Source organism: Cyrtonyx montezumae, unplaced genomic scaffold (genome assembly GCF_038088225.1).
Source record: "Cyrtonyx montezumae isolate F1298 unplaced genomic scaffold, pur_monq_1.0 scaffold_8, whole genome shotgun sequence".
Taxonomy (NCBI): domain Eukaryota; kingdom Metazoa; phylum Chordata; class Aves; order Galliformes; family Odontophoridae; genus Cyrtonyx; species Cyrtonyx montezumae.
Window position 1 is genome coordinate 10,997,588 of NW_027072089.1, and position 13,915 is coordinate 11,011,502.

Below are 13,915 nucleotides of genomic sequence, written 5' to 3' on the forward strand. Positions count from 1 at the left end.
GTACCTTGGCATGGCACCTCCAGCTGCTGGCATCACAGACCCCAGCAAACACCCCAAGCACATGGCAGAGGCTTGGTCCCCCAATCCCAGGCACTTTCATGTCAGAAACAACCATCTGACACCAGGAAAACAACTATCTGCAGTGAGTCGAGCTGTTTGTTTTCATCGGGTTTGCTGATTACTGCAAACCTAAACTGCAGCTCTGAGGCCACTGAACTCCCATGCACGGTGCAGAGCAGGCAGAGTCCAACACTTATTCTCAATTAAGAAAAAAAGAGACCAGAAAAAAGTTACCAAAATGTCTAGCCTTCGTTTTATTGAGTTACAACAAATGAGCAACAAGTTAGAAAAGTAGGATTTATTCAAAGTCCCTAGCATTGTACTTGAGCAGTGTACTGAAACAGGGGTAGGGTTGGCAACACAGCCAGCTTGTGCTCCTGCACCCACACTCCTCCTCCTCGTACCCGCACGCACAGACACCTGCACAAAGGAAAACTAACAGTACTTGAAAACAAGTGCACTCAGAAATCTAGAACTGATCTAAAAATTTAGTGGCAAGGGTTAGTTGGAAACATCAGTTGTGTGCTACAACTTCCAGAGCCAAAGGATGGATGCTTGAGTCCATCTCTGTACCAGCCGAAGAAAGGCAAACAAGTTCAGGATATGAAGCGTCATCATTTTGTCACCCCAACCCCTTCTGGGAGTTGTAGTATGTGTTCAAACAGAAAGTGCTAAAAACAAACAAACAAACAGAAAAAAAAAAATAAAAGGCATTCCAGCGAGAGATCGTCGGAGAGCTGCGGCCCGGCCCGGCCCGCTTTGTGAGGAGTGGAGCACGGGAGCTGGAGGAGCGCTTCAGAGGAGCACAGGAAAGCAGAGATTTAAATACTTCAGTAGCAGATGGTCATAAAACAAAACAAAAGAAGTCGAAATAGGAAAAAAACCCAAAGCCCCAACCGAACCAGACTGACCCTTCCCTCCCCAAACCCATACCACACTGTGTGGGCTGAAATGTAAACGGCTGTTGGGTGGGAACCCGGGATCGGATGTTGATTGGCACCAAAAAGATTCCAAAAAATTGCAAAACTTTCTTCAAAGGCTTCAGAGAGGCTATGGGGTCTCCTCTCTGGAGGTCTCCAGAAGCCACCTGAATGTGGCCATGGACCCCCTGTTCTGATGTCCCTGCTGGAGCTGGGGGTGGGCCACAGGGACCCTGAAGTCCCTGGCAGCCTCAGCCATAATGGGATTTGGCGATTCAGAAAAGATTTCCTCTCCCTCCTCCCCATAAAAGACACTTCCCTCCCCCAAACCAACCCTAACATTTTCCCAAGGCATTATATGCAAGAATAACTTGCACCTATTAAAAAGTTAACAAAATTTCCACATTGTACAAATCTGTTCCAGTACAGGAAGAGACTGGGCAGGAAAGTGGGTGGGAAAGAAGCTCAGGAGTAACCTATATACAAGGACCCTTTTTGCTTTCTCCTTTCTTTCTCAATGCAGTAGTAGGACTTTGGCACTATGAACAACCCCACGACGATGCTCCACCAGAGGATTTCTTGCTGTGCCTCCACAAGCACGATTTGAGACATGGAGTCGCAACACGCTGTCTCACCCCAGGCAGGAAAATAGATGTTGTTCTATTTTCAGACAGAATTTCCCCTTCACTGTCAGGACAGTGCAGCTGATGAATATCCCTGCAAAAGATTAAAGAAACATTATTTTAAAGACATTATGAACAAATACTTGAGCTGTCAGCTAACACAGCATCCAACTTTCACTCCTGATGATGCACGCAGTGGCACAACGTTTGGTAGGAACCATACCTCAAAGCCAATCCCTACTGTAGCCTGACTCTGCAGGAGTATACCAGGTTGGTTCTGTGGTACCAGCACCCCGATGATAACCCGTACAGACTGCTGCTGGGGACACACATCCCAGCCTTGCCTCTTGCTGACCCCTTGCTGCTGCAAATCGCTTGCGCAGAGCCTCACACTGATGGAGCAGACAGGGCACACAACCACTGGGGATGACTTTCAGCATGGTTTTCCCCACTGAGCAAAGTGTGAGAGTGCAAGAAGTGCAAGCACTGACTCATGCTGAAGCTGCTTGCAGCAGCACAGGGTCTCTCCTCTGCACTCATGCTCACATAACCCTTATTTCACACCTTTCATGAATGCTGCTCTGTTAACTCCCACAGAAGAAGGCTTTGTCTGTCATCCACAACTCTGAGAGCAAAGCAGCCCAGCCCAAAAAAAGAGCATGGACCTATGCAGAAAAGGCAAAAATCCTCCCTGTCCCTGCAGCCTTTTCTCAGACAAACCCCTGCTCCTTCTTAATCACTGGGAATTTTTAAAGGCTGCCTTGGTTTTGCTTCTCCCTCTGAAGTCTGTCATTGCTGTCCAATTGGGTCTCCAGAGTGGCTTACTGCTTTCAGGGGAAATGTTGAGTCAGTTCATGTTTAGTTCTGCAGAAACCCCTGGGAAGTTCCATAACGCCTTTGGGATTCCCAATCTGCACAGCAGGCACTGAAGCCATCCTTATGGATAGACCACTGAACTACAAGGAAAAGGGGAACTTGAACAGAAAGGAAGGGAAACTCCAGCACTGGTGGCTTTTACCCATCTCGAACACCAAGGAATGTGCAAAGCCACCAGCATCTGACCTCAGCTCCCATGGTGGAGAGGAAAGGGCTGAGGACACTGGCAGAACCCAGACCCACCGATGCTCTGCATGATGCAGCAGGAGCAAGAATCACAGAATCACAGACTATCCCGAGTTGGAAGGTAACCACAAAGATAGAGTCCAACTCCTGGCTCCACACAGCACCACCCAAAAATCAGACCTGGTACTCTGGCAGCTCAGGGCTGCACTCACTGCCCTGGGGATCTTGTTCAGAGCCCACCACCCTTTGGGGAAGAACTTTTCTCTGGAGCTTTGTGGTGTGCAGTCCCAGACCTCTGGCACATCTTGGTACAGCTCCTGGAACTGTAGCATGCTCCCTGTGGGGTCACAACTGCACAGTGCAGCAGAGGTACACTTCAGGACATTCTATGGTACTATGGCTATGGAGAGCATCTCCTACCTCACCTGCTCCCACAAGCTACAGACTTTGGTGTCTGCACCTCATGGAGCTGGGGCAGATGGAGGGCGCAGGTGAAGAAGTAAATTTCTGAGGAAAAATAAAAGCTCTGGTCTGAGGAAATCTTGGGAAAACCCCACAGGGAGACAATGCTGTGAAGAAAGCCAGCAATGGCTCCCTGGAGGTGTTCAAGGCCAGGCTGGATGGGGCCCTGGGCAGCCTAAGCTGGTGGGGAGCAGCCAGCCCATGGCAGAGAGAGTTGAATCTAAATGAACTTCAAGGTTCCTTCCAACCTAAGCCGATCTATGATTCTATGTTTTGATGAATTTAACCTAACTGTTCATCAGGCTTGCACAAATGGTGAGAAGAGAGCTGATATGGACCCATGCTGTCAGAAGGCAGAAATCTCTCCGCTGATGGGTGTGAAGTAAGGCACAGTAGTGGTACACAAGGGATATGAGACTTCATTATGCAGCATCCAGAACATTTGTAATGGTGGCTTCAATACACCTTGCTGCAGCCACTCAGCACCATGAAGGCACCTTACGGAAACTAGGCTAGTGTTCAGGACACCTGATCCTGCTTTGTGGAATTCACTTCACTTTGGCAAAAGCTTCAAACAGGCAGAACTGTCCCTGGAGGTCTTCAAGAAACATGGAGTTGCAGCACTGAGGGACATGGTTCAGTGGGCATGGTGGTAATCGGTTGATAATTGGGCTGGATAATCTTAGTAGTCTATCCCAACCTTAATGATTCTATGATTTTAAGCATAACAGAGATTTTATCAACCTGCGATTTGAGATTTCAGGGCCATGTGTGAATTCTGCTCTACTAAGGTCAGGAGGACATGAAAGTCCCACCAGCTGCAACAGCAGCTGCAACCACTCAACACATATCACTTTAGAAGAAACCATTGTCAAAGGTATGAGGTGCATTTAGGCTGTCAAACAAATACACCCCGATGGCTTCTAGAACTACACAGGGGAGCACAGAGGGACCTGAAAAGTTCTGCAGCAGTTCGGGTTTTACAAAAGATGCACATTAATTCACACCACAACAGAGAAGGAATGCAGAAAAATGTTCACTTTAAAGTGTGCATGTCAGGCTGAGAGCACAGCAACAACGCGAATATCAAAAGAGAGTTTCTGAGATTCAGCAATGGAAGTTTCACATAGTGGCTGTGGCTGTGCAAGGAAGAAGTTTGCTGTCAGCAGTTCAGCACTTGGCAGTGCCTCCTGCCTGCAGCCAGGACAACCACCCCTCCGAGGTGCTGAGGGCCGTGATGTGAGGAAGAATCAGACTTCTATGTGAAAACAAGTGGGAACAATTTCATCTTCAAGCCTATTGGACAATGACATACTAGTTCAACTCCAAAGTTTTTGATAAAAATTAAGATAGATGGCCTTCACTAAACTGAGAGTAAAACTCTATCCTGAAAGAAAAAGCAGATGGATTTTTCATGGGTCCCATCGCTGCAGAGCTCCCATCTTAAATAAAAGCTCTTAAACATAAAGCTCTCATCTTACATGTCATCATAGCTGGTCCCATACAGGCACTAGAAAGCAGGTGTCAGCAGTTCTGGCCTGAGATTTGCTGGGATGGTAAAGCAGAAGAAATGAGAGAAAGGCTTTGGGCCTCTCTCCTGCAAAATAGTCATCTGAACTTCCTGAGTGACCCATACGGTGAAAACCCTGCTCTGAAGCACTTCTTCTCTGCAGGTGTATTTTACAATCGTTTAAAAGCTCCTCACCAAAAGAATAAACTGATGAAAGTTTACTGCAAAGTTCCTGTTAATCTCCAGTGGTGCTCGGGCCCCCCTCCAGCTGTGGAGCTCCATGATCAGCGCCAGGGTGCAGCACGAGAGCTTTATGAGAAAGCAGTCCTAGGTCTCCCCCTCTGGTATAGAACTGTATATCACTAAGGTTGTAAAGGGCCACTAAGATCATCTACTCCAACCATCTACCTACTACAAATATTACCCACTAAACCTTATTTCTCAGTGCAATATCCACATTTCTTGAACATCTCCAGGGATGGGGACTCCAGCACCTCCTTGGGCAACCTGTGCCAATGCCTCATCACTCTTCTGAGAAGAAATTTTTCCTAACATCCAAGCTGAACCTCCCCTGGCACAACCTGAGGCCACTGCCTCTTATCCTGCAGCTGGGAGAAGAGGCTGACCCCCAGCTCACTACAACCTCCTTTCAGAGTGCTGTAGATAATGATAAGGTCTCCCCTGAGCCTCCTCTTCTCCAGACAAAACAATCCCAGCTCTCTCAGACACTCCCCGTAAGACTTGTGCTCCAGACCCCTCACAGCTTTGCTGCCCTTCTCTGGACACACTCCAGGGCCTCAGTGTCTTTCTTGTAGTGAGGGACCCAAAACTGAACACAGAACTCGAGGTGTGTCCTCACCAGGGCTGAGTACAGGGGACAATTACTTCCCTGCTCCTGCTGGCTGCACTATTGCTGCTATAAGTCAGGATGCCATTGGTCTTTTTGCCCACCTGGGCACACTGCTGGCTCATGTTCACCTGAACATCAACCAACACTCCCAGATCCTTTTCCTCTGTGAAGCTTTCCAGCCTCTGAGTCTGCCCCCATTACCAACCCTCACCCACAGCCCATATCTCTCCTTTGTTACATTTGCGTAGTATTCATAGCTAAAACAGCAAAATGAACTGCAATAACAAACCTACAAAGAAAAAAAATCTGACAGTGCATTCATTTATTGCTCATTCGGTTTAAAACACCAGATCAGAACCCAACCTTGGTTTCCTATGTGGCTGCACCCTCATGTACCTCTTCAGCACCAGCACAGCGACAGAAGACGTCCCCAGCTCTATGCAGCCAGCACAAACTGATAAGAAAAATCTGCACCTCCACAACACAGAGTGGTTCAGTCTCAGCACTAACTCTTCAATAGCAAATGGCCTTCGTGCAAGGGTGAGGACCTCTACCAGTTCTGGCTACTGTATTTCCTTTTCAAAAGTGTTAAAGACAAATATTGAAATACATTATACTTGTTAGACATCAGGGGATTATTAATTCTTTCTAAAGGATGTGTTCTCTAATAGTTATTGCTGTGCTCTCTGTGGGGTATGTCCTAGCTTAAGGAGACACCATCCTGGGAGAGACAAGCTCTGATCCTGTACATCATCATACATGCACAGAACATTAAAGGCTGGTGACCTCAGCTCAATGTGCCGTCAAAAAGTGCTGATGGTACTTGCTCCAGTTTGTATCTAACTGCAATCAGAAACAGACTTCAGGTCTCTGAACAACACATCCTTTCACAGTGAAATATCATGTAGCACTCCCCTCCTAAAAAAAAGGCCCTGCAGCTTGCTTTTAAATTCAGGATCCTGTGAAGAAAAGCTGCTAAAGCACCCACACAGCTTAGTCTGAGGCATTATTAAACCTCTGAAGTGAGCAAGCAGAACAAAGCAGGCTGGAGTTCTCACCTGCAAGAGGAAGAGAGCACATTTGCATGAGCCACTTCAGGCCCTACAACATTTTTTGCTTGCTGTTGCATATAGAAACATCCCTGGCCCAGGCCCTTCCCCCAGACAGCTTTTATTCTGAGGATACGGAGGGAGAAGAGATGCAAAGCCAGGCACAGCCTCTTCTCATGGGAGCAGCTAACAGCAACCTGTTAGCAAGGGGACTGTTAGGAACTAGTGTCACCTAGTAAGTCGCTGCATGGCTCTACTGGTGTTTTACATCAACCTCTGCAGAAGCTGCAGTTAAAGGACAATTCAGGGTTCAATCAATGCAAAAAAAAAAAAAAAAAATAAACGCCCTTAAATGGGATTTGACCTACAAGGAGAGAAGGAACCAGGCAAACAGCACTAACCTCTGCCTAACAAGGATCTGCCTCCATTTACAGGATGGCCATCCCTGTGTTCACACACCCAGCAGGCACCAGGTTCCAGCTCCAGAGATGTGCACTGAGAAGGGGCTATGGGATGCTGGAAGCAACCCAGAGCGAGGTCAGCCCTGGGAAGCAGGGTACCCCCAGCATTACCTGTCTACACGTGGACATTGTCTCCAGATATACTTTCAGAGTCAAAGTCTGCCAGCTCTGCCTGGCCCTCGGGTGCTGCCTGGCTCCATGTGTCTGTGCAGTCTGATGCGGCATCATCCTCACCCACCGTCACCTCCATCCAGTTGACCTCCACTGGCTCCTCATTCTCCTCGCTGCCGCGGCCATCGTGGCTGTTGCACTCCAACCTGTCTGCACCCTCTGCTTGATTCCCCAACAAAGAGTCTTTCAGTGGTTCGCAGTCTCTTTTTGGTCTCACCACCAGCTTCCCTGCATTCTCTTCATTCAGCTTTTTGTGCTCCTGGTAATGCTGCCGAGACACCTCATTACCATTCTTTGGACTCTCAGTGAGTTTTGATCCCTTTTTCTGATTCTGCTCGTTATGGCCATCAGCATACTGCTGCTGGTACTGGTCGACCCATTTAAGCAACCCTGATCTTAGTGAGGACCGGTTTTCCTTGAACCAGCGAACAATTTCAGTTCTTGTGAGCCCAGTCTGGGATGCCAGCTGGTCATACTCTTGTGGTGTTGGCCACTGGGTTCTTGCAAATGTACTTTTCAGCAGATGAATTTGCTCCTGGGTTTTCTTAAGTGTGGCAGAGGATCCCGATAAAGAACCAGGGAGCTGGGAGCTATTCATCAGTTCTGCTTGGTTTATTGCACCATTGGGAGTTCCTTGTTCCTTAATTTTTCGGTACGATCCCATTGAGTCTAAGACAGCTTGCTCCATGCTATCTCTTATCTTTCTCCTTTCAGAGAACCAGGAATCGATCTCCCTCCTGCTCAGCTTCGTTTCCACTCGAAGCCTGTCCAGTTCTCCCTGGGTCGGAAAAGAACATCGCAGGAAACTCTCCTCCAGGGCCCTAAGCTGCTCTTGGCTTTTCTCTTTGAACCTCTGGGGTGCAAAATCAGCATATGGGTGGAACGAGCGGCTGTGTCGGCCCAGCGAAGCTGCTAGTGGATCTTTCCCTAAAGCATCACCAGCAACTTGCACGATGCCCCGCTGACTTCTGTACCTGTGGTCACTGAACCACTTCTTGATCTCACTCCTGGAGAGCCCCGTTGCCTCTATCAGCCGGTAGACTTCTGCATCATCAGGAAACTGGCTTGCTATGAAACTGGCCCTCAGCTCCGCTATCTGCTCCTTTGTCTTCTTCCGCTCACTGGCAGGTGTCAATGGTACAGCAGTCAGCTTGGCAGGACTGTCAGGCACCTGAACTACGTGAGGTCGCTTGGCCTCTGGGACGTTTGACAGTGTCTGTACTGCCCTCTTTTGTCCCTGGTTTGGGGCAACTGCAAGCGTGATTGGTGAACAGGAAACTGCTGACCCATTTGACACGGGAGTTAAAACCAGACCAGTCTGGCCCAGTATCTGACAAGGCAAAGCTGTTTGGATGATAGGAGGGGGAATTTTTGCAGTTGTCAAAGGAGCTGGCAGGACAGTGATGGTTTGGGGGACTGCCTGGATAGTACCATTGAACATTTTCTTTCTTGCCTCTTCCACTTCTTCAGGTGACCAGCTGATACCGTGCTTCAAACGTTGAGTAGCAAACCAGATTCGGATCTGTTCTTCAGGATGCTTTGATGCTGCTGTCAACCACGACAATTCTGCTTGTGTGGGGTAAGGAAATTTGTTAAAGGAGTTGATCATGGTTGCATTAGTGTCCAGTGCAGAGTTATATTTGGTACTGTTCAGAGGTACCGGGACCTTGGGTAAAAGGTTAATATTTGGTGGTAGCTGTACAGAGGGCATAACATGAGCTAACACATCTTGGAGAAGGTCTCCATTTATACACGCAATAGCTTCAGTGGCTTCAGTTATGATGCGGGGGAGAGAACCATCCACATGGTTTTCCATAACTCCCTCTTCTGTTTTTTTGGGACCCTTCTTGGTTTCCCCTTTAGGCTTTCCCAATTTCATCATTGGTGTTTTACTCACACTAATTCCCCCGTGAAGTGAATCCTCACACTCCACATTTTCCAGCCCACTGCTCGTGACAGTGACATCATTAGTGGTGGTCTCAATGGACTGCTCTAAAACAGTCTGATTATTGCGTTTAATTAATTTCAGTTTGAAGTTACTCTCTCCTGGGTGATACTTTGTGTTGTGGTCAGATAAAGAATCGTATTTTTTGGTTGTGAAGTTGCATTCAGCACAGACATACAGGGGGTTGAGAATGACATTCGGATGCTGAGTGTCAACGTGCTCTGTAAATTCATTTAAGTTTTGTGTAGAGTAAGGGCAGTATTTACACTCATAACCACCCTGGGGTTTCTTAGACTGATTTTCAGCAGGGAGCTTAGCCTCAACCACTTCGCACTCTTTCACTGAGCTTTCTGAAGGCCAAGTCTTTTTAGCATCCTGCTGCGGTGTGCCAGCCCCCTTCTCTTTATCAGTTTCTGCACCCTCTGGGACTTCCTGCTCCACCACTTCAGAGGTTCGCACCATGCAGGGAGTTGTTGACTTCCTTTTGCTAGCCATGGCAGCCCAGGCTGTGTTCCCAGAAGGTGACTTCTTTGACAGGCTGAGCAATAAACTGGAAAGATCTTGCAAACGGCTCCAACCTTCCTTGTTCACTCGACTCTTAGTTTTGTTTAATAAAGGATTTCAGCTCCAGTTGTGACCATCAGCTCACATCAGCTGCATGACACCTGTGAAACAAAGCACACCCATTAGGCACTGATCTGTAAAACATGCCTTTTGCAGAAAGACACTGTTCAAGATGCATGCATTTACAGTACTATTTTAGACAATGCTGAACTCTTCTTCTTGCCACTCTCCCCATCAAACTTAAGAGGAAAAATCTGTCCAAACAGAATAAAAGCAGTGGACAATTGACAGTGAAGTGCGCCACAGGTAGAAAATGGCTTTGAAACAAACAGGGGAAGCTGAACAGACAAGAGGTTTTAATCTTCATGAGTCAATGCATTTAGCTGGAAAAGAAAGTAGATGCTGCTATAAATACTGTGCCTTTTTATAGAAGCTGTAGTTTCTATTAATTATTATTTTGAAGCATGTAGATTTGAAATTGAGTATGATTATTAAACTTAATTACTTCCCACTGTCACTTACCTTGTAAACATGTCTAGTAAATGATTGTGGTTACTAATGATGGGTGATTTCTAAATGAAGCTATGGGGCTTGCCTTGCTTGTAAAAGTAAAGGCAGAGAGAGGTGTTAAAGCAAATCAGCATTTTCAGAAGTCTGTGTCTTGATTAGAACAGATCAGAAGGCCCAACAAGTCTCTCCTGGAACCAAAGTTTCCACACCACTTTTCACTGAATATTAACTGTTAGACAGTTAGCAAAGGTCCAAGACACTCTCAGATCCCTTTTAAATGGGGTCCCTTCCTGTGACCCTACTAATATTCTCATCAAGTCCTGAAGTGTGCACTTAATTGCCTACAGAATTAAACAATGTAGTCCATTTTTAAAGCATTATTCACATAATAAAGTGGTTTTGGAATTCCCAAATGTAGTAATTCCATAAAAATATGTATTTTCAAGAGGATATGAAGTCAGTGTAAGTCAGTATAACCACAAAAGAAGAAAAATTGCACTGGCTGTGTTACAATCTACCCATGCTCATCAGGACTGAGTGGATGAAGTGGAATTTAATAGCTGTAACAGTCTCATTGATATAACTCTCCTATTTGACAAGATACCTTTCCTAATGATTCCTTGACTCTACTTCGCTACTCTTCCTAATCAGACAGGTTTGGATCTGTAACGCTTCCAGGCCTGATGGGAAATTCATTGTTTGCCATCTATGGGATGGGATGTGGGGGGCACCAGGACCTATGGGCTGGAGGAGAATGGCAAGCATTGATTTTTGTATCATTACATTCAACAGAGAATCTGAATTGAAGACAAAATCTCTTAATTTTTCAGCAACTGCTTTCATCAGGATGAGATGGTGCTATCTCCCTCCGAGCTGAGACCACCAATACTGTCATCATCATTACCCAAAGCATCAGTACCTACGGCCAACCCATGCTTTAGGTTTCTCTCATCTCCATCTTTGGAAAAAAAAATAATTTTTAATAATAAGCAAATAGATGAAATAGATGAACAGTGGAACAAGAGATGCTTGGTTTTCTGCAAATTTGTGTTGACTGACCATTAAGCTAGGTTACGCTGAATATTCTGTTATTTCCACATATTCCTTCAAAATTCCCTTCTATGTTCCCACACAGTTGTCCTCCCATGGAGTACTTTGTCTGAGGTCTATGGCTTGCCATGTCCCATTGCAGATGGGATCAGAATCAGAAACACAAACACACAAATGTCTGAACACTCATCTTCCTGCCCACTCATTTTTAATGAAGTTTGCAGAACTTCAGTTATCTCTGATGCTTTTTCCCTTACATCAGATCCAGTTGAAATGGGGCAAAAGGTAAGAGAAAGGTGCAGAATCAGCAGCCTTAGCCACACTACTGCTGGAAATGAGGTGTAGGTAATGAGGTCACCTCCCTCTGCCCCGCAGATCCCGCTGCACTTGTGATCCTGATGTTTGTAGATAAGTGCAGTGCATCATTCTGGAAAAGGGTGGTGGGGATGAGGATGGAGCACAGCTCACTGATGCTCCTTTGCTGCTCTGCCACCCAGGCCATGCTGCTTCACTTAATGGTCCGCTCCTTTTCTGATGTGTGACCTTCTGCAAAATTCATGTGGCAACATCAGCAAAAGGAAGAAAGTCAAAAGGCATCAAAGACAGAGCAAGGCTTATTTATATTTCACTATCAATGCCTTCCTACCCCCCAAAAAGTAAAAAAGGGCTAAGAACAAAAAGATAAAGGAATGTAATGGGAGAAAAAGAGTGAAGAAAAAGAAATATCTAGGTTACTGCTTTGGATCAATCAAATGTTTCTTAAAAACGTTGGATGGGCTGACTTTCTGGAAGCTCAGCAAGCTCTCTGCCATGTCAGGTAGCTGTGCCAAACTCCCACCTCTCATCAGGATGTAAGGATTAGCTTCTAGAGAGAATGCTCTGACATTGAGTGAGGCTCAAGTTCTCCCCAAAACATATACACAATGGTGTCAGGCGAAAAATTCTGCCTGCTACAGTTTTACTAGAAATTTATGCAGATTGTTGCTTCTTTTTAATATTCTACTGCAGTGATTTTCTGTAGTTCTAGCTGCTTTGCCAACTCTACATACCAAATAGTTTTTCTTCCATGCAGGAATCCTAACCCACCATAGTGGATAGTTTTGGAGGTCAAGAACAAAACAATGAGTCCCAACCCTAGATGTGCTGGTTTTCAGAAGGGAAAGGTTAGGAGACCACAAGTCAGTTCACTTTTCTCCTTTAACCTCAGTGCCAGCAGCTTTCTGAAGTGGGGGAAGAAAGGGAGAAACTGTGTGAGTGAGGACTCTACTAAGACTTTCAAGCCACTGTCCCTGAGGACCTTGGTGAGTGCCTCACTTGGGATAAATTCATGTCAAGTTGCTAAGGTATTTCTCCTACCCTGGATCTCCTGCTCCGTTCTAACAAAGAACATGGACAAGACATACCACGGCTCTGAGAGATGTGCAGGGTATAACACTCTGATTGCACAAATCGTTGTGTTTTACCCACTGGTGGCTGGTTCTCCAGTTAGCAGTGACTCCCAACATTTGTTGTGGGAGACAAGATACCCCTCAGCAACAACCAAAGCTTAGCAAGAAGCATGCCAAGGTGGGAACACAAGTCACACTTCACCACGTAGCCTGAGTTCATCATGTTCCAAGGGACAAAAATCACACCCAGTGCTCAATGAATGGGGCTGCACCGGAGACAGACTTCTCCTGGCAAGCTCTGTCAGTAAATCCATGGATTGAATCAGGTGACCTCAGTTTTGGGCTGCTGTCACCACGATGCATGGCTACAGAGGTGCTGGCGGCAGTTTTCTCAAGCATGAGAAAGTCAGCCCTTGCCCTTGCAGCTGCCCTGCCTTACCTCTTGTCGGGTTTGCTGTTCTCAACGGAAAAGAAATCATTAAATCATTTTATTGTTTTGAATTTTTGTTTTTAAATGAGCAGATACACAAAGCAGCAACAGGCAGCCAGGTTTAAACCAAAAGCACTTGCCTCCAAGCCGACAGCTGCCTCTGTGAACCAGCTCCAAACCAAACCACAGAGACCGTCTGCAGCAACAGGAGCTTTCGGTTTGCTTTGCTTCTGCAAAGCAATCACAATGGGAGCACGTAGGTCAGAAGCAATGTGCTCTTTTCAACATCTCTGCTCAAAAAATACAGTTATGAGAGAGGCCCCAGTCTGGTTTTGTTTAATCTCCAAGAGCTAACGAACAAACCCAACCACAGCCCTCTGATCTTTCAAAGCCCATCTCAAAGGGCTCCAGAGCATCAGGCAGGAGAACAAAGTGACAACTCAGTGGTGACTTGGTGCGTGAGAAGAGCAATGCCAGATCTCCTTGCTGCTTGCCTGGCTCCCAGGCTGGGAAACTGCAGAGCATCATACAGTGAAAATAAGCCATGTTTTCAGGTCTGTCACTGGAAAATATCTGCTTGGGTAGCAATGCCACCTTCCAGCAGAGAAAGGTATCATCTTCTGCCTCTACTGGCTTCTCAAGTGAAGAAAGTTGGGTGGTGAAAGAACTTTCACCCTGGTAAAGCTCTAACTGTCCCAGTACATTTGTCAGCTCAGAGCTGTCAAAAATAAAACTCTAATGCAACCTGCACCAGTGGTACTAACAGGACCAGAGCTGCTGGTGTGCACTGGCCTTACAGTGTGCTTCATGTAAACCGCTGGAGAAATGTTACAGAGCCTTCTTGTGCTGAACTTTGTAAT

The 13,915-nt window shown here is 46.4% G+C and overlaps 1 protein-coding gene across 4 annotated transcripts in view; it reads right to left on the minus strand.

Moving 5' to 3' along the window:
• Positions 1 to 786: 786 nt before the first annotated feature.
• ZHX2 (zinc fingers and homeoboxes 2) overlaps positions 787 to 13,915 on the minus strand; it is a 64,390-nt gene continuing 51,261 nt past the window's right edge. For all 4 annotated transcript variants that reach the window (XM_065753667.1, XM_065753668.1, XM_065753665.1 and 1 more), the window contains 2 exons: positions 7,109 to 9,778; positions 787 to 1,697 (listed from right to left, as the gene is read on the minus strand). In XM_065753667.1, coding sequence (XP_065609739.1) covers positions 7,113 to 9,608 — 2,496 coding nt within the window. In that variant the 5' untranslated portion in view covers positions 9,609 to 9,778 and the 3' untranslated portion in view covers positions 787 to 1,697; positions 7,109 to 7,112. The remainder of the gene's footprint in view (positions 1,698 to 7,108; positions 9,779 to 13,915) is intronic.